At 36.5% G+C, this 23943-nt stretch overlaps 1 protein-coding gene across 7 annotated transcripts in view; it reads left to right on the top strand.

Moving 5' to 3' along the window:
* Nucleotides 1–23943, top strand: part of AMN1 (antagonist of mitotic exit network 1 homolog) — a 65052-nt gene that overhangs the window by 33311 nt on the left and 7798 nt on the right. For 6 of the 7 annotated variants that reach the window (XM_004270876.4, XM_033430133.2, XM_033430131.2 and 3 more), the window contains 5 exons: nt 5097–5229; nt 8756–8900; nt 11074–11291; nt 11979–12035; nt 17123–17234. In XM_004270876.4, coding sequence (XP_004270924.2) covers nt 5097–5229; nt 8756–8900; nt 11074–11291; nt 11979–12035; nt 17123–17234 — 665 coding nt within the window. The remainder of the gene's footprint in view (nt 1–5096; nt 5230–8755; nt 8901–11073; nt 11292–11978; nt 12036–17122; nt 17235–23943) is intronic. The other variant, XM_033430135.2, reaches the window with a different exon arrangement.

Genomic DNA, 23943 nt, shown 5'->3' with positions numbered 1-23943 from the left:
CTTTTCACAGCAAAGGAAACCATAAACAAAATGAAAAGACAACCCTCAGAATGGGAGAAAATATTTGCAAACAAAGCAACCAACAAGGGATTAATCTCCAAAATATACAAACAGCTCATGCAGCTCAATGTCAAAAAAACCAACCCAATCAAAAAATTGGCAGAAGATCTACATAGACATTTCTCCAAAGAAGACATACAGGTGGCCAAAAAGCACATGAAAAAATGTTCAACATCACTAATTATTAGAGAAATGCAAATCAAAACTACAATGAGGTATCACCGCATACCAGTCAGAATGGCCATCATCAAAAAATCTACAAACAGGGACTTCCCTGGTGGTCCAGTAGTAAAGAATCTGCCTTACAATGCAGAGTATGCGGGTTCAATCACTGGTCAGGGAACTAAGGTCCCACATGCCACGGGGCATCTAAGCCTGCACACCACAACTACTGAGCTTGCACGCCTCAACTAGAGAGCCCACATGCCACAAACTGCAGAGCCCATGTGCTCTGGAACCCGTGCACCACAGCTACAGAGCCAACATGCCCTGGAGCCAGTGTGCCACAACTAGAGAAGAGAAAACCCGCATGCCACAACTAGAGAGAAGCCTGCGCACTGCAACGAAAGATCCTGCATGCCTCAATGAAGATCTTGCACGCTGCAACTAAGACCTGATGCAGCCAAAAATAAATTAAAAAAAAACAAACTACAAACAGTAAATGCTGGAGATGGTGTGGAGAAAAGGGAACCCTCCTACACTGTTGGTGGCCATGTAAATTGGTACAACCTCTATGGAGAGCAGTATGGATGTTCCTTATAAAACTAAAAATAGAACTACCATAGGGCCCAGCAATTCCACACCTGGGCATATATCCAGAGAAAACCATAATTCAAAAAGATACATACACCCCAATGTTCATTGCAGCACTATTTACAATAGCCAGGACATGGCAACAACCTGAATGTCCATCGACAGAGGAATGGATAAAGAAGATGTGGTACATATATATAATGGAATATTACTCAGCCATAAAAAAGAATGAAATAATGCCATTTGCAGCAACGTGGATGGACCTAGAGATTGTCATACTAAATGAAGTAAGTCAGACAGAGGAAGACAAATGTATCACTTATATGTGGAATCTAAAAATAGGGTACAAATGAACTTATCTACAAGAGAAAAATAGAGTTACAGTCATAGAAAACAAACTTATGGTTACCAGGGGATAGGGAGAGGGGGAGAGATAAATGGGAGGTTTGGATTGACATATACACACGACTGTATATAAAACAGATAACTAATAAGGACCTACTATATAGCACAGGGAACTCTACTCAATACTCTAATGGCCTATGTGGGAAAATAATCTAAAGAAGAGTGGATATATGTATATGTATAACTGATTCATTTTGCTGTACACCTGAAACTAACACAACATTCTAAATCAGTTATACTCCAATAAAAATTTCTTAAAAAAAGAACAACTTCATGGTAGTAGTTGTTTCTGCAAAGGGAGATAAAGAAAGTAAACCTGAATAGGCAGACAACGGAGATTTTAATTTTATCTGAAGTGTTTTATATCTTATGAAAGATACCTGACACAAAATGATAAAATAAATTTTTAAATTCTTGGTTTGGGGTACATGATTTATATCATTCTATTTTATTTTTCTGTATTTTTGAAAATTTTCGTTATAAAATGGTAATGTACATAAACTAGCAAAAACTTGTAGAAATAAAAGAAAAGTTGATTTCAAAATACAAGTATTGCAAACTAAGAATTCTACAGATTTAGTAGAAAAAATAAGAACATAGAAGAATTAAATGATACTCATCAATAAATAATCATATACACAATATATTTGTGTACTAATCAATAAATAATCATATACACATATTTGTGTATACATACACAGAGAGAGATATTTAGACACACATATATAATACACAGAAAGAGAACATTACATTTCTCAGAGAGTATACATTCTCTGAATATTTATAGAGCATATACAAAATCAGTCATGTATTTGGCCACAAAAATAACTCTTACAAATTTAAGTAAAAAACAGCAAAATAGACAAAGGATATGAATAGACAATCCTGAGAAAAGAAAATCTAGATAGCCAGCATGTTTATGAAAAGATATTAAATTTACTAGTAATTAAAGAAACACAAATTAAAGTAATGAGATACCACTTTTCACCCATGAGATCTTCCAACATTTAAGAGTAAGTAGATCTTAAAAATAGTGCTAAGGGATTTCCCTGGTGGGGCAGTGGATAAGAATCCACCTGCCAGTGCAGGGGACATGGGTTCGAGCCCTGGTCCGGGAAGATCCCACATGCCGCGGAGCAATTAAGCCCGTGAGCCACAACTACTGAAGCCCATGCACCTAGAGCCCGTACTCTGCAACAAGAGAAACCACCACAATGAGAAATGCATGCACCACAACGAAGAGTAGCCCCCACTCGCTGCAACTAGAGAAAGCCCACGCACAGCAATGAAGACCCAACGCAGCCAAAAATAATAATAAATAAATAACAAAAAAATAAAACAAAAAAAACAGTGCTGAGTGAAAGACTAAGCAAATCTGTGACAAATACCACATACATAAATTAGAAATACATCCATATAACAATCATGTTGACGGTACATACAACAAAAGGATACATATTAGACATTAGAATGGTTTCCTGGAGTGGTGGGGGATGAGATTGGGAAATGGACATAATGGAAAAATAAATAAAATGAACAATAATACCTACTGCTTAGGGATGTAGAGGAAAGGGAACCCTCCAACACGGCTGATGGAAATATGAAGAAAACAATCTGACACCATATGTTAACATATCCTAGAAACAGTGGAATTCTCATCAATAGGGGATGACTAAAGTCATCCACACTGTGAAATATTATATCGGCATTAAAGGAAACTTAAAACCACACTTGATGCTTTAAAGAATTTCCTAAGGTATTATTGAATGAAAGAGGGTGTAGAAAAGTGAGTATACAGTGATGCCATTCTAGGAAACAGTTATCTCTCCCCACCCCCAACCTAACCCTTTAAATGTATGTTTGAGTACATACATACATGTGTGAGTAAACGTGTGTGTGTACAAGCACAGAGAAAAAATAAGAGGGAACATACACGGAATAGGGTGAGGAACTAAATAATGGAAGGGGGAAGGAAAGGAGGGGGAAAGGCAGAGGCAACCAAAAGAAGAAAAAATAAAGATTGCACTAAAAAAATTCAAGTGTATGATCATATTTATTCATGAATGTAAAAGTGTATATATGAGGGAGTATTTGTAGGCAGAAATTAAATAAGGTTTGTATTGGGCTTCCCTGGTGGCTCAGTGGTTGAGAGTCTGCCTGCCGATGCGGGGGACACGGGTTTGTGCCCCGGTCCGGGAAGATCCCACATGCCGCGGAGCAGCTGGGCCCGTGAGCCGTGGCCGCTGAGCCTGCACATCCGGAGCCTGTGCTCCACAACGGGAGAGGCCACAACAGTGAGAGGCCCGCGTACCGCAAAAAAATAAATAAATAAAAATAAGGTTTGTATTATTTGTCTAACATATGAGTGTCTCAGATAGTTGGAATCTCAGGCCACATTTGAGGTATGTTGGTCATGTAGGTCTCGGTTGTTGCCTGCTTTGATAACTCTGTGCATATGCAATACTGGCACTAAGTTTATTATCTCTGTGATTTGCACTATTTGTGGAATCTTTGTGGTTACAGTTCTTTCTTGAGTGATTCTAATACCTGCATAATTTTTAAGAAAAATAGTGAAAGCAAGATTGTTGCATTAACAAATAAAATTTGTCAATTTGTAGGCCCTAATTTAATGTTTACTTAGAAATATGTGACTAAAAACTTGGTGGAAACTGTCTTAGGAATTGGAGAGACTGACTTAAGAAAAATATCTTGTTATCAGGATGCATTTTAGTAAATGAGGTATGCTGAGAAAAAGTTGTAGAGGAAAAGAAACTTGCCCATAACTGAGCACAGACTAGGCTTTTGCATCTTACCAAGCTTAAGTTGTAAATATTCATATAAAATGTATACCCTGGGGCTTCCCTGGTGGCGCAGTGGTTGAGAGTCTGCCTGCCGATGCAGGGGACACGGGTTCGTGTCCCGGTCCGGGAAGATCCCGCATGCCGCGGAGCAGCTGGGCCCGTGAGCCATGGCTGCTGAGCCTGTGTGTCCGGAGCCTGTGCTCCGCAACGGGAGAGGCCACAACAGTGAGAGGCCTGCATACCGAAAAAAAAAAAATGTACACCCTGTTTATGAAAGGACTAAGCACTAACAAATAGCATTTGGAGGTTCCTTAAAAAAATGAAAATAGAACTACCATATAACCCAGCAATCCCACTATTGGGCATATACCCTGAGAAAACTATAATTCAATAAGAGACATGTACCACAATGTTCATTGCAAAACTATTTACAATAGCCAGGACATGGAATCACCCTAAATGCCCATCGACAGATGAATTATCACAAAGAAGATGTGGCACGTATACACAATAGAATATTACTCAGTCATAAAAAGGAATGAAATTGAGTTATTTGTAGTGAGGTGGATGGACCTAGAGTCTGTCATACAGAGTGAAATAAGTCAGAAAGAGAAAAACAGATACCATATGCTAATGCAGATATATGGAATCTAAAAAAAAAAATGGTACTGATGAACCTAGTTGCAGGGCAGGAATAAAGATGTAGACATAGAGAGTGGACTTGAGGACACAGGATGGCAGGGGGAAGCTGGGACGAAGTGAGAGTAGCATCAACATATATACACTACCAAATGTAAAACAGCTAGTGGGAAGCAGCTGCATAGCACAGGGAGATCATCTCGGTGCTTTGCGATGACCTAGAGGGGTGGGATAGGGAGGATGGGAGGGAGGCTCAAGAGGGAGGGGATGTGGGGACATGTGTCTGCATATAGCTGATTCACTTTGATGTACAACAGAAACTAACACAGTATTGTGAAGCAATTATTCTCCAATAAAGATCTATTTTTAAAAAAACAAACAAATATTAGGAATCAGTACCTGTACAGTGTAATTTACTATATTGTATTTGTATTTCAGATGCCTTTGGTGCTTCATGAAGAATATTTCTAGATATATCACAGACATTAAGCCTTTGCCACCCAACATAAAAGATAGACTGATCAAAATAATGAGCGTGCAGGGGCAGATAACAGATTCGAATATAAGTGAGGTAAGAGCATATACAAAGAGCATGTATAGCCTGTAAAGCAGGCTATTATATTTTACTGTTTAGCTATGGTTTCACATTTATGTAACAGTGGTTTATAGTAGGATTAGTAATAATTTTAAAATATAATAAAGTGTTGGGGTTCTTTTTTTCTCCAGATAACCAGAATGTCCATGTGTAATAGTTTCTAAAAAATCTTCTCCCACTATTCTTTCAGGTGTTTCTCTTGTCTTCATGGTACCAGCATCTATGAACTCCATATTTTCAAGAAGTTTAAACTCTTTGATTGAGTTCACCTTAATAAAGCTGGAAAAAAATTAAAATGCAGGGTGAATAAACAAATGGCAAAAAAAAAGACCCACAGTAAGATATATATGTTACATTGTGACGCTAGCGCACAAGCCACACCTCTGTGTAACAGTACTCTGTACAGTACACTTGGATATTTTCTATTTTATTCTAGTATGTCTTATTCCATTTAAAAAATGATCGTAGCCTATTGACTTTGTCCATTCATGGTTAGCAGTCAGTTAAAAATCACTCTTCTAAACTCTTCTTATTCTTCTTGGGTACCTCACTCCAGCTAATTTATACTTACTCCCCTTCACTAACTAAGCTAAAATTAACTATTCTGTAAGGGAATAAGTGTAGTAAAGACCTCCAACTTGAATTAAAATTCTAGCCTTGCTACTCTTTCTGACATTGAACCACAGTTGTCTTAACTGTAAAATGGGTTTGCAGCTATCATCACTCACTGCCTACAGAGACTGGAACTACTTATTGCTGACTTTACTACATATTCTGCCCAAAGCCTGTGATCAAAAGGAAGCAAGCTCTGATGGTAGCACTCCCCATATGTCTACAATGGTGACTTCACATTGGAATTGTGCTTCAGTGTGCCATAGTGTTTCCTCTACATTAACTTGATGTGCCTTTAATGCTTTATTTTCTTCCTGTTAGCTTGCATTTGAACATAGACATTTTAGTGTTGTAGTCTGCTTTGCTCTTTGGAGGTAGAATCCAGCTCTTACTGTTGATGGTTCTGTGGATGTATATAATGTATGTGTGGCTCACAGATGAAATATTGACGCTACAGAAAACGTGGTTTTCTTCACTTCCCCACATCCCTTTAACCTGTATTTCAGTGACTTAAATTTTTGTTTTATGACAATCCTGAACATTCATTTAAAACTAATTTTACCTGAATAAAAAAGGGCTAAGGGGGTAAATGAGATAGAAAAATCAAAAGCGTTATTTTCCTTGGTGTTTCCGTCTAATCCCCATCCTTATGAAAGTCCTGCTTATGAAATTATTTAAAAGACCAGATCTAACATTTTTTTAAAAGTTGCACACATCTGGGGATGGCTCTTTTTGAAAAATTTCCTAAATCTTTTTATAGTCTCTGGGTGGAGAAGGCCTTTTTAAACATGACACCAAGTTAGAAAACAAGAAGAAAAAGATTGATAGATTTAAATATATAAAAATATAAACTTCTTTATGGCAAGAAGAAAAAAATAAAGTAACAAACTAGGAAAAATATTTGCAGTATGTATGAAATTCTATTTTTTTTAATCTTGCCAATGTAAATCATGCCTGCAAACCACTAAGAAAAATCAAAACAAACAAATAATAAAACAGAAGAATCAGGAAATACTCCAAGGAAAAAATATAAATCAGCAATAATACGTAAAAGGATATTTAACCTTATTAGTAATCAAAGTCACAGTTTGTCTTTCAGTTTAGCAGAGACTTAAAAAATAGTAATACCTGGTGCTGGCAATAGTGTGGGGAGCAATCACTTTTATCCCCTGCTGTGAGAGTGTAAATTGATTTAAAAAAACCTTTTAGGAGGACAGTTTGGCATTCTATCAAAAGTCCTAAAAATGTGCTTACCATTGACTCAAAAATTTCACTTCTGTTATTTTTTTCCAGCTTTATTGAGATATAAGTGACATATAACCTTGTGTAAGTTTAAGGTGTACAACACACGTGATGACTTGATACACTTATATATTATGAAATGGTTACCATGGTAGGTTAGTTAACATCTCCATCACCTCACATAACTACCATTTACTGGTGTTAATCTCAAGAAAATAATAATTTAAAAAGCACACAAGAATGCTCACCATAACATTTTCGTAATAATAAAATAGCTAACAGTTATATATAGCATATATTATAAGCAAGGCACCTTTATTTCTCACAAATATCATCCTCCTCTTAATGAGGATAGTGAGGCAGAAAAAGAAAGCAGAGCTTGATCACAATCACAGGGTTGGAACTCAGGCAGCCTGCCTCCAGGGTACATGCTCTTATACACTGTACTATATTGCCTCTTAAAATCAGTCTGAATGTTCAACTTAAGTGTTTGCCAGTGTAGGATGCATTTAATAAGTTACAGTGCATGCATAAAATGAAATAGTATGCAACCACAATTAATTATTTTTATTAAAAGTGCTCATTTATAAATATATGTGATCTGATCCCATTTTTCTTCAAATATTTTTTTAAAAACTCAAAAAGCATCAAAACTAATATTATGTTTGTCACTGGGTGTTGATATTATGGGTAATTTTAGCTATAACTAGTTAAACGCATGGCCTTTGGAATTAGGAAGACCTGGCTTCCAATCCTAGCTCTCTCTGCTCCTTTTTTAGCTGTGTACTTTGTGTTGCTACTTAAGCTCTGGGTGACTCAATTTTCTCATTTATAAAATAGCAATGACCAATCTCTTAGGGTGGTGTGTGTGTGTGTATGTGTGTGTGTGTGTATGTGTATGTAAGAGAGAGAGAGAGAGAGAATATTAAATGACATATTTTATGTAACACTTAGTACCCTTCCCGGTAAGTGCTCAATAAATAGAAATAGTTATTTGTATCATTTCTGTAATTTTTCTGTGCTGTCTGAATGTTTTATAATAACAGTACATTACTTCCATGTTCAGAAAAGTGTAAGCCATTTCTATTTTCATAAAAATAAAGCAAAAGAGAAGGAAAATACCCCCAGAAAAAGAGCTCAGAATGCTTTGAAATTGATCTGCTATTTGTTGCCCTCAAGTAAACATTCAGTAATACTGGGTTTGTTTGTACTAGCTCCCAAAAATAAAAATGAAGGAGGTAAATATTCTAGATAAGCATTTGGTATATAAGTGCCTAAAGACTCGTACTTGCTGAGCAAAGAGACACAGAGTTAGAATCTCTAATAATAGGAACCACTGGAAGAGGATAAGCTCCCCCCACCACCTTGGTTCTGCTTGCAGGTCTAGTGGGTCCTTACTCTGTACCAGCTGTCTCAACAGTGCTCTGTGTCCCAGTAAGACTTTGGGGACACTAGAAGCTGCACCTCCAGTTGGAATTAGGTTGGTTTTTTCCTGCTCTATGTATCTGTCTTCACACAGATATGTTTCTGTATTCTTTGCTGTATTTTCCACCTGCTGTTTTTTTATGACCATCAAAACACTGAATATGGAATAAACATTTATATTTATAGGAAATATTAATTTCTCAAAAACATGTATTTATTATAGATTTTACATCCTGAAGTCCAAACTCTAGATCTACGAAGCTGTGATATTTCAGATACTGCTCTCCTGCACCTATGTAACTGCAGAAAATTGAAGAAATTAATTTTAAATTCCTCAAAAGAAAACAGAATTTCCATAACTTCAAAAGGTATGTTTATTAACACAATGAATTGGTTGAGTACTATTCACCATCTGGCATAAGTTTGGAGCAGAGAAGGGGAAAATATGTTAAAAGAGAGTATAAGTATGTCAAAGAAATAGGAACTATATTTATCAATAAAATATTCAAACTAAGCTAAAGAATCCAAATTAGAATTCTTGCTTATAATCAGCGCTGAAAGTTGGGAAATACACTAAGTCACTACCTTGAAGTTTAAACATGTTTAAAATAAACATGGATAGATACCTCTATATTTTAAATATTTTACCTAGTATAGTGAAACAAGAAATGACCAGTTCATACTTTGTTAAGGCTTTCTTGTAATAGTACAACAGAAAGTTAAATCATCATCAGATTAAATTTACTAGGCACTCTCCTATCAGCCTGTTCACTGCATAGTTTTGTAGCCAGAGCATAAGCTGCCCCATTTTGAACAGCACAAAACTAATCATATATTTTCCACTTCTGCTGCCATAAAACTATGTTAGGCAATGACTGATTGACTAGGAAAGAACTAATCCTGCTTGCTTAATTCCAGATACCAACTTCAAAGACATTGGCCTGGAAGGTGGCAACAATTTATACTATAAGCCAGTCAAATAGCAAAATCACCAAGCTCCCAGTTCCCTGAAAGATATAAAGGTCTAACACACACTCCTAAGTTGTTTTTACAGGAAGCATACCCCCACGAGATGAAAACTGCTGACCATCAGCACGTAGACCCCAGACTGGTTGAAACCAGAAGATTGGTGTTGCTTGAAACTTCACCTTGATGCCAGCCAATCTGAAAATTGTGTACAAACTGCTCATGTACCCTGCAGCTCCCTCCCTCACACTGCCTATAAAACCTTTGTCTCCCATCCGGCAACTTGGAGATGGTCTTAGGACAGTAGTCCACCAGCTTCCCAGGTTGCTGGCCTCCTGAATACAGCAAACTTTTCCTTTTCCACCAATACTTGTCTCTGGAGTATTGGCCTTTCGAGCAGCAAGCAGCTTAACTTGGTACCGGCCTTGTCCAGTTACAGTGTTTTTTTTTGTTTTTTTGCAGTATGCGGGCCTCTCCAGTTACAGTTTTTTATAGCCAGACAAACTGCATTTTTCAGTGTGACTGTTACATGAATTAATGGATTTTTACCATTTTTTTTCAATAGAGGATTTTTATCTTTTTCTTCAGTATAAGAAAGAGTTATTTGGCTACCTAGGTTTCTGAAAAATCTTGTGGGTAGTTGGCTCTATTTTACAATCAGCTTGGTTAGCAAGTTAGGATATTCATAATACTGCAAAGAAGCATAAGTTTTAAAATGTTTACACAAATATTGATTCACTAAAAAGAACTTTCATGCTGGACACTAATGAATAAAATAAGAGTTCTTTCTTAAGATATGGAAAACAATAAAAATGACCTACACACGAATTTACCATCTTCCCTTTTGTGTATTTTGCCCATGAAAGTGTCTTTTAACAGTGCTATAATGTTTGTCCATGACTAAAGGGCCCAGGATTCCTGAAGTACGTTTCTATTTATGTGGCACATTATCACGTACCTGTCACCAAAGTGCTTTTACATCAGTTGAATTGGACTTAAGGGCTTCTGTTTTCTTGACCGTTGATAAAATGTAAGATTGGTCCAGGCTAACAAAGAAGGTGCATGTTGGTAGCAAAGGGCAGAATCAAAGAGGGAAGAGAGAACACAGAGATACAGGTATGATTCCTAAGGATAAGCATGAAAACTATTACTTAAGACATTTGGGCCATTTAACTTTTGATTTCTTTTCAGAGTCCACGAGAAAGTTAACTTTATTTAAAACTTTTAACAAAAAGGAGAATTATCTACTATTTAATTACCTATTTTGGTTCTGAATGACTTTTGGCTATTTCCTAAAAGCAAGTCTAATCATAAACAAAAAAGTCTTGTCATTAATTGCAGATATTCTGAAGAATATACTACAGATTATGTAGAGAATTCTTGAAACATTCCAAAAGAATTTTAAATAATGACAACATCACTGGAAATAAAGTATATCCCCACATGCACTACTTTGAAAAAGGCTAACATGCAATTGGATGTATCAGTACTGGTGATTGATGAAATGAAAATCAGTTATATTTCTCATATATAAACATATATAGCTCATTGATACAGAATTATGTTTTCCCTCAGGAATAAAAGCTGTGGCTTCATCTTGTTCTTACCTGCACGAAGCTTGTTTGAAAAGATGCTGCAATCTCACTGATGAAGGAGTCCTTGCTCTTGCACTCAATTGCCGGCTGCTAAAGATCATTGATTTAGGTGGCTGCTTAGGTATTACTGATGTGTCCTTGCAGGCATTAGGAGAAAACTGCCCATTTTTGCAGTGTGTTGATTTTTCAGCTACTCAGGTAAATGAAATACAGACTTGAAAGGTAGAGACTGTATGTATTTGCCCAGAGTATTTCCATAACTCATCAGAACATAATTAATTCTTTTTGTTGTTTGCTAAAAATTTTTTTTATTTATTTGTTTATTTATGTATTTATTTATTTTTGGTTATGTTGGGTCTTCGTTGCTGCGAGCGGGCTTTCTCTAGTTGCGGAGAGTGGGGGCTACTCTTCGTTGCAGTGCACGGGCTTCTCATTGCGGTGGCTTCTCTTGTTGTGGAGCATGGGCTCTAAGGTGTGCGGGCTTCACTAGTTGTGGTGTGTGGGCTTCAGAAGTTGTGGCTCGTGGGCTCTAGAGCGCAGGCTCAGTAGTTGTGGCGCATGGGCTTAGTTGCTCCACAACATGTGGGATCTTCCCAGACCAGGGCTCGAACCCGTGTCCCCTGTATTGGCAGGCGGATTCTTAACCACCGCACCACCAGGGAAGTCCACTAAAATTGTTGGCTTCATGCTTTGATAGTTAAATAATTACAGTATAATTTGGCACCCCCCCCAATTATTTTCAGTAAGGGTGGAAGGTATGTGTGGCTAAGACACCTTTGCCAAACGGCAGAAAATAAAACTATATCTAAATAATTAATAATTTTTATAAAAGTTTGCTTCCATCATCTCCATTTACGTGCTATGTTCCTTTTTTCCTTTGCTCAGGTATCTGACAGTGGTGTGGTTGCGCTTGTTAGTGGACCTTGTGCCAAGAAATTAGAGGTAATTTTAAAATATCTGTAAAGATGATGATTATCTGAATTCACATTATCCTCAGAAATTCTTTTTTAAACCTAGAAGACAACCAGTGCCTTATTCTCAATTAGATATTAAAATGGACTTTTTTTTTTTTTGCCTCCACCTCTTTATTCCCAGAGTGAAGAAAAACTAGTTAAAGTTAGGAGATAAAGTATACTTTATAATAAATCCCATTTTACTTCCAATAAAAGTTCTTATTCTCCAGAAATTTTAGCTTCTAATACATTTAAAGATAGTCTTATTATGGATGAAAATACTGAAAATTTATCAATGTAAAATGACGTTCTTTAGAATTTTCATGTCTGGCTGATATTTTTACCAGGACTACTTATTCTCTTGCCAGTGTTTTTTTCTTGACATCATATTTTTTCTCTTGCCATCATCTTTTTCTGAATCCATGAAGGGATACAGACTATACCACTGTGGCATAAAAATTATTTTGATCTGAAGATGTCTGAGAAACAACAAGGGTTAAAAAAAAAAAGAGACTTTGTCTTAAACCCCACCTTCCCCCATCTGCCTAAAAGCAGACCATTCCAAAAGAATTCAACTGCCTCAAACCCCCTTTAAGGTAGGCTTCCCATACATGGGGAAGTCAGATGACAAATTGCATTAAATAAACATTGTCACAAGATTATCGTTAAGTCCCATCTATTCTCCTAAAGGTCATTTTGTCTTCCCTAAAAAGTCACTTGTTTTTCTGAGTGTCCTTTCTCCCCCTCCCCTTCCCCTATTAAGATGGTATATAAACTCTAAATTCTAGACATTTCTTTGAGCCACTTTCTTTGTGATCTTGTGAATAAACTTCATCTTTTCTCTTGCTAATCTTACTGTCAGTTTAATTCGAAGGCTTCCAAAGACAAACATAAGAGGATAGAGAAAAGTTTTTTCCTCTCCAGAAGCCACATTGTGCAGCTGTTTAAAAAGATCTTAAATTAGTGTTCAGCCTTTGTATCCAATGACTGATGTGATACCTGTAACCTATTTCTAAATATGAAGACTTTTGTCCCAAGATTTTGTTTTTTTCCTTTTTCAGTTTACAATGTTTTATTTTGTTTTTACTCATAATTAATATAGCTGTGCTTTTCAACAATAAATCACAGCAAATCCTTTTTGGAAGTAAGCTGGCTATAAATGAACTATAAAAGTTAGTAATCACTATTATAATAGAATGGTGGTGCCATGTTTTTGCCAAAATATTTCTGCTTGATTTAATGCTCAAATTGGTTTTTTGGTGATATTTATATATTTGCATTCTGCTTGTATTTATGTATGTATGTGTATGTGTGTGTATAAAATAGCAGATATATTTTTACAAATCTTTTAATTAAGAAATTCCTTTCTTTAAAATATGAAGTTCCAAATTCCAAATTGCATTCTAACTGTAGGGACAATAACTGCCATAATTTTTACTGTTTAAATACTAACATTTGTTGAGCACTTACTACATTCTAGCCTCCATGCTACTGCCTTATATTCATTAGGTTATTCAATTTTTACATTATCCTATAATCACCATCATTTTTTTTTTAACATCTTTATTGGAGTATAGTTGCTTTACAGTGGTGTGTTAGTCACCATCATTTTTAACAAAGTTCTCAAACAGTTAACCTAGTTTATCACTTCCTAATAAAACCACCAGGAAATTAGTTGTTATGCAGTGGTAGGAAATATACCTACATATTTACTTCAGCTTTATAAAATTAGGAGCACCAACCCAAGCAGACTTAGGAAAAAATCCAGTAACCAATGTGTTGGTCATTGTAGTGTCATTGAATTTTTCACTTTTTCAGTTTTCCAAAGCTTATTTCTGTTAAGTGCCAAAACATTTTAATGGAAATCTTTCTGAAATTTGTTAGAACTTAATTCCTTCCTGAAAGGAATATATTTTAACCTTTGGCTCATAGCATCTTTCTGACCACAATTTCTGACTGAAACTGAAATACAGATGTCTTCATCTTTTTAACTGATTCTTCTCTTTTGGGTAACATGTATGCCTGCTATTTATTAGATACCCTGTTTTAATCTGTTGCTTTTAATTTGTTCAATTCTGGAAAATTAAATTACCAATGTTGCTAAATAGTTTATAATTTGAAAATAAATTTGATTAAAAGTCTAAGGACCTCTCCTAAAGATTGACATTTAGTACAAACGTATGCTACAGCGTTTGTTGAATGTCAGGATTGCCTCTGAAATCTCTGTTGATCTGAGTTCTCAGTGAGCATGGACCATTTTGTTCATCACTTTGTTGTCATTTTATCCCCAGGTTTGACTGCAGTTCCAGACGTATGGTAGCACCTAATAAATGTTATCATATTCTTAACTTCATATTACAGTCATTTTATAGTTTTCTGTAGTCTTCATGATTAAAAGTTTAATTTGCTGTATAAAATTATTCATTTATTAAACAAATATTTATTGAGTATCTGCTGTGTTCTAGGCACTGGCATATCAGAGAACAAAATCTGTCCATGTTATGTATCACTTTCCTTTAATCATTTTTCTAATGTTGGTAGTTCAGATTATTTACAGCTTTTAGCTACTGGAAATATTCATATGTTGGGACATATCACTTTTTTCTTCCATTGCTATAATGAACTCTCCATAATGAAACAAGTGGATCAATAGGTATGAATCCTTTTTTTAATAGTCCCAAATTCAGATTGCTGAATTGTTTCCCATAAAGGTTATGTTGTGAATTCACAGTTTTTGCTAGGACCCCAATTTGCCAGAGTTGAATATTTTCTTTTTTTTAATGCCTTAATATATTTTAAATGAAACCTGACTTGAACACTGTTCCTTCCATCTCTTGTTCTCAGTTGTATTTCATTGTCTGTAGCCTTTGCCAATTCATATCATAGGATGCCTTTGCCAATGTATAATATACAATGCTTTCTGCCTCAATTTTTATGAGTTTTCAATATATTCAAGTTTCCTTTATTTCTAAGATATGATTAATTATAATATGTACACCAACATAGTATTTCTTTTCTCCTGAAAAGCTGATATTACCATAAGTATACATATCAATTACCACATGAATCTTATTTCCAGAATTGTTAAATTTTTTTAATATGGGCAAATATACATAAAAATTGCTATTTTAACCATTTTTAGTGTACAGTTCAGTAGAATTAAGTACATTCACATCATTGTGCAGCCATCACCATTAACTATCTCCAGAACTTTTTCATCATCCCAAATTGAAACTCTACCCTTTAAACAATAACTCCCCATTATCTTCTCCCCCAGCCTCTGGCAACCTCTGTTCTATCTTCTGTCTTTCTGAATTTGCCCATTATAATCACATTTTTTTTTTTAACCCATTCATCCATTGATATGTTTCCACCTTTTGGCCATTGTGAATACTGCTGCTATGAACATAGGTGTACAGATATCTGTTTGGGTCCCTGCTTTCAGTTCTTTTGGGTATATCCCTAGAAGTGAAATAGCTAGATCATATGCTAATTCTATGTATAATTGTTTGAGAAACTGCCATACTGTTTCCATAGCAACTGTATCCTTTTACATTCTCACCAGCAATGCAAAAGGGTTCTGAATTAGAACATTAAACAAAAGATAGATAATGTTTCAAATATATGAAAAAGTATAGAAAGTAATATAACAGACCTGTGGACCAAACCCTTGAATTTTAACATTTTCTGCATTTGTTCCAGTTCTTTTTTAAAAAATTATTATATGTTACATCTAAAGCTCCCTCCCCTTATTTATTCCCCCTTTCTTCCTTCAGAGGTAACCACTCTTCTGTGCATCTTTCCTTCCATATTTGGATGCTTCATCTCTCTCTCTATGCATATGTGTGTGTATGTGTATATATATCCATAAATAAGATATTGTATTGTTTTATATGTTTTTAAATAGTACATAATAGTTTCATAGTGTGTGTGTTGTTTTACAATTTGCTTTTTTATTCAAAATTATGTTTTAAAATGTTTTCAAGCTTTATTGAGGTTTAATTTACATACAATAAAACTCACCTATTTTAAGTGTACAGTGTGATGAATTTTGGTAATTGTTATACAGCCTTGTAACCACAACCACAGTTAAGTATAGAATATTTCCATCACCCTAAGAGGTTATCTCCTATCCCTTTGCAGTCAGTGCCCTGCTGTGGCCCTCTCCCAAGCAACCACTGATTTTGTCAGTATAGTTTTGCCTTTTCTATACTTTTATGTGAATGGAATCATGCAGTAAATTGTCTTTGGTTTTTTACTTTTTTCTTTTACTTCTTTCACTTGGCATAATGTTTTTGAGATTCACCCATGTTGTTGCACGTGTTAATATTTCATTCCTTTTTTTTTCTGAGTAGTATTCCATAGTCTGGAATATGACATAGTTTGTTCATACATTCACCATTTGATGGACATCCAGGTTGTTCCAATTTTGGACTATTATAAATACTGCTATGGACATTTGCATACAAGTCTTTGTGTAGACATATGGTTTCATTTTGAGGGGGTAAATACCTAGAATGAAATTGCTGGGTCATATAGTTGAGTACATGTTTCGCTTTATAAGATGCTACCATAGTGTTTTCTAAAGTGTCTGAACTAACATTATGTTTAAGATTTATGTCTATTAATACAAATAGATATTTTTCATTGTAACTGTTTTATCTTATTACAATATATTAATGAACCACCATTTATTTACCCAGTCTCCACTTCTTTACTATTACAGATAATATTGCAATTGGCATATTTATAAGTTGCTTCCTTACGCACATGTACAAGAGTTTCTCTCTATATAGTGGACATCTGCAGTTGGAATTGCTGGGTTCTGGGGCATACTTACTGTCAGTTTTAATAGATACTGCCAAATTGCCTTATAAAGTGGTTGGGCATTTAACTCTTAAAGGTACTATACCTTCCAAATTACTACAGAATTTCACTGGTCCTTTCTATAGAGTTTTTCTTGCAAGTTGATATTTGGGTTTTTTGTTATCAGAGTACAGTATTTCCCAAGCTTTTTCACACTGTTATTATTGTCCTATTTTTTCTTTTGATTATACTTTCTTTATTTTTAAATAGGAGATTCATATGGGATATTGTGTGAATCTGACTGATGAGGCTGTAGAAGCTGTCCTTACTTGCTGTCCTCAGATATGTATATTACTCTTCCATGGATGCCCCCTGGTAACAGGTTAGTATGAGGCTGCTTGGGTTCAAATCTTGGTTTCACCTTTTAATAACTGTGTGACCTTGAGTAAATTACTTAACCCATTCCATTATTCAGTTTCCTCACATTAAGTGGGTATAATGACAGTATCTGCCTCATAAACTTGGTCATGATGATTATCTGACAACACTTCATATGGTGCCTAGCACATAGTGAGGGCTCAGTAAATGTTAAGTCATGATGATGATGGTGATGGTGGTGATGGCAAATGCTCAGTAAATGTTAACTGCCTTGAGGAGGATGATGGTGGCAGTGGTAGTGGTCATGATATTAAACATTATGCTTTATGAAGTCAAGTTTATAATATTACATCTTTCAAATATGCTAAATGACCTGCTTTTTTTTCCTAATTTATTTTATTTACTTATTTATTTATTTTTGTCTGTGTTGGGTCTTTGTCGATGTGCACGGGCTTTCTTTAGTTGTGGCGAGCGGGGGCTACTCTTGATTGCGGTGTGTGGGCTTCTCATTGTGGTGACTTCTCTTGTTGTGGAGCACGGGCTCTAGGCGCGCGGGCTTCATTAGTTGTGGCATGCAGGCTCAGTAGTTGTGGCTCGTGGGCTCTAGAGCACAGGCTCAGTAGTTGTGGTGCATGGGCATAGTTGCTCCGCGGCATGTGGGATCTTCCTGGACCAGGGCTCAAACCCGTGTCCCCTGCATTGGCAGGCGGATTCTTAACCACTGGGCCACCAGGGAAGCCCCATAAATGACCTGTTGACTGTAATCTCATCAAGCTGTAGCCATTGAGATTCAGAATCATTTGGCTAATGTGGTACTTCACTAAAGTAGTCACAGCCCTTTTGGCTTGTATAAGAGCCATAATACCCCTTTCACATCACCCCTACAGTGGGTCCCATACCACAATATAACCAGGATCTTATGTGTGAGTCAGTACTTATGCCCAGCCCTTCCAGCTCTTTTTCCTAATTACAGTCTAATAGTTACTATCCTAGAAGTCCTTTTTGTTTGTTTGTTTTTGTTTTTGTTTTGCGGTACGGGCCTCTCACTGTTGTGGCCTCTCCTGTTGTGGAGCACAGGCTCCGGATGCGCAGGCTCAGCGGCTATGGCTCACGGCCCCAGCCACTCCGCGGCATGTGGGATCTTCCCGGACCGGGGCACGAACCCGTGTCCCCTGCATTGGCAGGCGGACTGTCAACCACTGCACCACTAGGGAAGCCCTAGAAGTACTTTTGACATCTTCTGGTTTTTCTTGTGTTTGGACTGCCAATCTAAACTAAGCCTGTAATGGGTTGTATTTGGTTATCAGTGACATCTATAATGAAGACTAAATCTTATTTTAGGCAGACATCTCTCAACACTAAAGCCAAAAGTGACGTTAGAAACTGTTACCAGTGGGTACCTCTAGGGAAGGTTGTGGAGAAACAAGACTAGGAAAAAGCTTTCACCATATACCCGTTTGTCCTTTTGAATTTTGTATCATGTGAATGATTTTACCTATTAAAAATTAGTAATCATAATTTTAAGAAAATAATTTAGAACCAGAAAAATTCATGTGACTGAGTACAGGGAATTGGTACATGTGAACACTATTCTGGGGGTTATGAGAAGGCAGGCAGAGGCTCTCTGGTCATCAAACAAGGCAGAAAATTATATTCTAACAAGTAGGCTATTATTGTAAGGTGGAGGAGACCACAGTATGTGAAAGGTAATAACAGCAATTTTGGATAATAGGTCTTTTCAGAATACCAACTAAAAGTATGTAAATCTACTTACTGAGCTATATGTACATTGAATCAATACATTGAACAAGAGAGTGGTACTCACAAAGTGACTCCATTTTCCTCACACTATATTAATTACAGGTTTAATCTAAAGGGCCTAATATTTCCCAAAGCCAAATGAAAATCTCCGACATGTGCCACTGACTTTTCTTATCATTCTCAGATAGTTAAAAGTCTTGTCATTTCATATCACTGAAACCCTCTCATTTCAGCAATTAAAACATCTTAGACCCACGTCATACTCCAAACAAGTTCAAATTAAAGCTTTTTGCTCCTCCAGTCAGCTCAAGTTTGCTGTAGGTGGAAGCGCTGCTGTGGGTGAGGGGACGTGGTTACTCTGTTTTACCACCTCGCGCTTCTCTTCTTCCTTTCCCAGCTTGCTCACCATGGTTTCTGACCCCACCAGTGTCAGTACAGGGTGGGACTGCAGCGAGCAGAAGGGAAGGGACGGGAAAGGAAAGTCTAACTTGACTACTATGGCTGTGATCTAGCGGCAGCACTGAGGGCCTGTGGGGAGCTCATCCTGATCCGTGCTCTCTCAAAAGTGGGGCACTTCTGATCTTCTTCAGGGTCCACTTTCCGCCACTCCCCTCATCACTGCATATATCTCCTACATCTACAGTTCTCTTGATTCAAGCACATGTGTCTCTTCTGGCTAGTAGCTAGCATTTTCTTCCTCTGCACCCAGGCAGCTGGCGGTACACCTTCAGTCTCTTTCTGTTGAGGTTTCCTAGACCATCCAAGTTGCTTTCATGAGCAAACTACAAGGCAACCCATGCCAGCCCACATCTGTCCCCAGGAAACACAATACTTTAGACAGTAAGAGTGCAGGTTATTTCCCAACTTCAGTCCTCTCTTTAGCCACATGGACTCTTACCATAGCCTTTTGCTTTTTAGTTTTCTCAGGTCTGATATTAGTGTAATGTGTCTCCCAAGCTCCAAGGGACAAATCAGATTCTCCAACTGATCTCCTTAGAGCCCCCTCTCACTAGGCTTGAAGGCAAGAGCAAGCACCTGCAACCCTCTTTCGACAACTCAAATCATAACTGTCTTCAAAAAAATCCTTTCTTCAATTTCCAGTTTTCCGTCACTTCCCACTTTAACACTTTTATATCTTTGAATGGATGAGGCACCGCGGATTCCAAAATGAGTTTTCAGCCAAGCATTTGCAAATCATGTACAAGTCTGGTATCTCATTTTGGAATGAGAGAGTAGCTGGTACCTCTAGTCCTGGAACCTTAGCTGAAATAGTTAATGTTTTAATGTTCTGTTATATTTGTCTCAGGATAACTTGGCTACATAACATGTTATAAACTCAGCCTTTGCTAATTTTATCTTGATTATCTTTCTGGTTACAATTTGGAAATAGTTAATTGGCATTTTCCCTCTACTTTTAATAGAAGTGAAGACAAACTATACACACAGTCAACCAGAAAAACTTATCCTTAGGCAAACTGCTTAAAACAATCATCAAAGACCCTATAGGTAATGAAATCTTTAGAAGGTACAACCAAAAACTTAAAATTTGAGTACAACAAGGCCAATAATAAAATGCTTAAAGGTGCCTGTATCAATATAGAAATGACTAACAAATATGAATTTTGAAGTCTGGAAAATATGTTGCAGTCATTAGTCTGATTTTGAGATAAATTATTTAATTACTGAGATCACTGGAAACCAAAGATGTATTATCAGTTGGTAAATTCAAGAGAAATGCCTACCTGGTATGATTATAGATACTAGGAAAACTTAATCCCACTAAATCTTTCCACATCCACATAATGGCTCAGAATACTGAATTTACCAACTATCTTGCTGCTGAGCAACAGCTACATAACCCCCTCCTCAGCTCAGTCTTCTGGGAATTCCCTTACCTTACTCCCTTTCTGAGTAAGGGAAAGTTATGTTGTGAGGGACTCCCCTTCCATGCAACCCCTTCAAAGTGCTGCCCAATTAAATCTCATTGTGTGCTACTGCCACCTTGTGGACGTATCTTTTTCCTTGATCTGCCCTACAATCCCTTGATCTCACTAACTACAGTTATATGGTATGGTGTTCTAGAAGACATCAAGGGATAAAGCATAAAACAAAATATGTTTATATGTCCAAATGTTTGGGAAATGCAACATACCACTGTAATGAATATTAATTTCTCAAAGGCTCTGAGAAATACTATTGCTAAGAAACTTAACTTTTTTTATCTAAGTGCCAGGGAGTTAGACGTTTTCCTCTACCCTTTTAGGTTCTTCCGGCTGGTCTAAGAATTAAATTGATAGGAGGCAGATTAAGAGGTGAAAATCAAACAAAAGTTTAATAACATGTATACATGGAAGAGACCCAGGAGAACTGAGTAACTCACCAAAATGGCTGAAACCCTCGCCTTAAATAACATTTTCAGCAGCTAAAGAGGATGTTGGGGGTAGAGGTTTGAGACTTCAAAAGGGAGGAAGGCAATTCACATGAAAGATGAAAAAGCAAATGTTTGGTAAACAAATATTTGTTGGGCCATGCAGCGCAGTTTGCGCTATAAAGGTACTCTCATCTCTAGGCCCTGCTGAGTTTCCACCACCACGCCTAGCCCATATTTTTGCAGACAACCTCTGGCGATAACTTGATCTATACTTCTTTTAGGCAGTAAGGGGGAAGGTCAAAATTTCTTCTTGAGTCTTTTGGTCCTTGATTGTTATCAGCTTGAAATAATCCTCATGCCAAAGAGACATTTTGGGGTGGCACGTTTTGCTCCCCCACCCAAGCATTTCCCACATATTTTTTAACACAGAATAATTCATGAATTATTATTTTGATCCCTCCTTTCACAGAAGAGGAAAGTGAGAAACTGAAATGGTATTTGTCCATTGTGACGTAGTTTTTAATAACAGTGCTAAGATTAAACAAAAATCTCAAGATAAAGTGAAATGAGCACCAATCCCTAGTCTCCTACCATCTCTCTAAAACATTGAATAACTTAACTTCTGTGGACCTCAACTTTTCCTTACATATAAATGTCAGTCATAAAATTGGGTGATCTGATAATAATATAAGAGTTCACATACAATGGCTTTTACCGATAAAGTTTCTTAAAGAGAAAAAAAGCTGAAGTTTTTCAACTACCCAGATCATCTCTACTCTTCCCGCTTTCCTGTCAGCACCTACCATTGTGTATTTTTGCTACCATCATTGAATGAAAATAAAGTGGGCTAATATATTCACCATATATATATATATATATATATATATGGGTTTTTTTGTTTTTGTTTTTGTTTTTGTTTTTGCGGTACGCGGGCCTCTCACTGTTGTGGCCTCTCCCGTTGCGGAGCACAGGCTCCGGACGCGCAGGCTCAGCGGCCATGGCTCACGGGCCCAGCCGCTCCGCGGCATGTGGGATCTTCCCGGACCAGGGCACGAACCCGTGTCCCCTGCATCGGCAGGCGGACTCTCAACCACTGCACCACCAGGGAAACCCTCACCTTATATTTTTTTGTTAATTTCTCTTTTTTCCAGAGAAGACAAATGCTTTTTTTTTGCCTGATAAATAAATGTTCTTTCTTCTTTCATGACACCTTATATGTTTCCTCTTACGTATTCATGTGATTGCTCACATCTGACTAGATAAGACAATAATGATACATATTCTATAAAAAGAATGTATGTATATCATATGTTTGTGCAATTCTAGTGTTATGTTATCCTCAAAGCAACCTGACCCCCAAATTGGCAGTGTCAACTGTAGTTACTCATCAGATTCCCTGAATTAATAGGTTTATCTTCTCCACTGTAAGTTTTTATAAAATTTCTTAACATTACAATCAGACTGTAAGCAAAACTCCACATTATAAATTAAGTCTTGAAACTGTTAGAAGCACTCTGATTTTATTTCTGCAGAAGAGACCAAAAACCTAAGCTGCTATTTAAAATACTGTAGATCACAGACATTATGGAAACAGAAAATAATTTTTAAATGTATTAAATTATTTTAATTTAAATTATGTCTGCAATGATTTTCAGTAATTTCAACTCACACAGTTTTATTAATCTCCTACAATGGACATGCATTTCAGTTTCTATCATTATCTAGACGTGTTTCACAGTAATCACAGGCATCTAAGTTTAGGTTTTAGAAGGGCAATAAAGCAATTAGCACTAGAGTCCTTATGTTTACATTGAAAGGCAGGAAAACCCAACAGGAAATCTGCCACTTTGATTTAATCGACTCAGATTTTAGTGATATCAGAGGATTTGTTTGATTCAAGGATCAGCTTGATTACTTTACAAGCAAGGTCTTTACTTAGATTCCTGGATAATAAATATGTCAAGATTTACCACAAAGAGACAAGTGGTTTGCTTCAGAGTTTCCCTGTAATTAAAGCTGATTCCTTGCTTCAAGGACAACTACTTTTTAAATTTCATATATTTTATTTTCTAAATCCTATATTATTCTCTTTCCTTATCATTATTTATTCATACATTACTAATCCAGAATTATGAAACTTCTTTATGCCATACACTGTAGTGACGCATTAGAACCTTGATCATTGTTTGTAAAAATGTGTCCAGCCTCACTTTTTTCACTGTGTATTCTATAAAAATGTCTAAATTACATTTTCCTTGATCATTTGAAAAACTTAGTTTGTTAACTTATATTTCCCATAGTTTCTTCTTTTTCTTGGGGCTCCAAAACCTCCCGTAATGAACCTCTTTCAAAAAGTGGTCTCCAACTACATTAGTCAGAGATTTTTAGAAAGATGGTAAAAGGTTCCTTAGAAGTCATCTACACAACTCCCTTGTTTTAAAAATAAAGGAACAGAGATACAATGAATTTAGGTGGCTTGCCCCAAATCTTAGAAATAGTTAATAGTAGAACTGGAAGTAAAAACCTAAATCACCTAATCCACAGTTTCTACTTCTTTCCCCAGTAGAGCAATTTCCTAAGC

This window comes from Orcinus orca, chromosome 11 (assembly GCF_937001465.1).
Source record: "Orcinus orca chromosome 11, mOrcOrc1.1, whole genome shotgun sequence".
Lineage (NCBI taxonomy): Eukaryota > Metazoa > Chordata > Mammalia > Artiodactyla > Delphinidae > Orcinus > Orcinus orca.
This window is presented reverse-complemented; position numbering and strand designations above follow the sequence as displayed.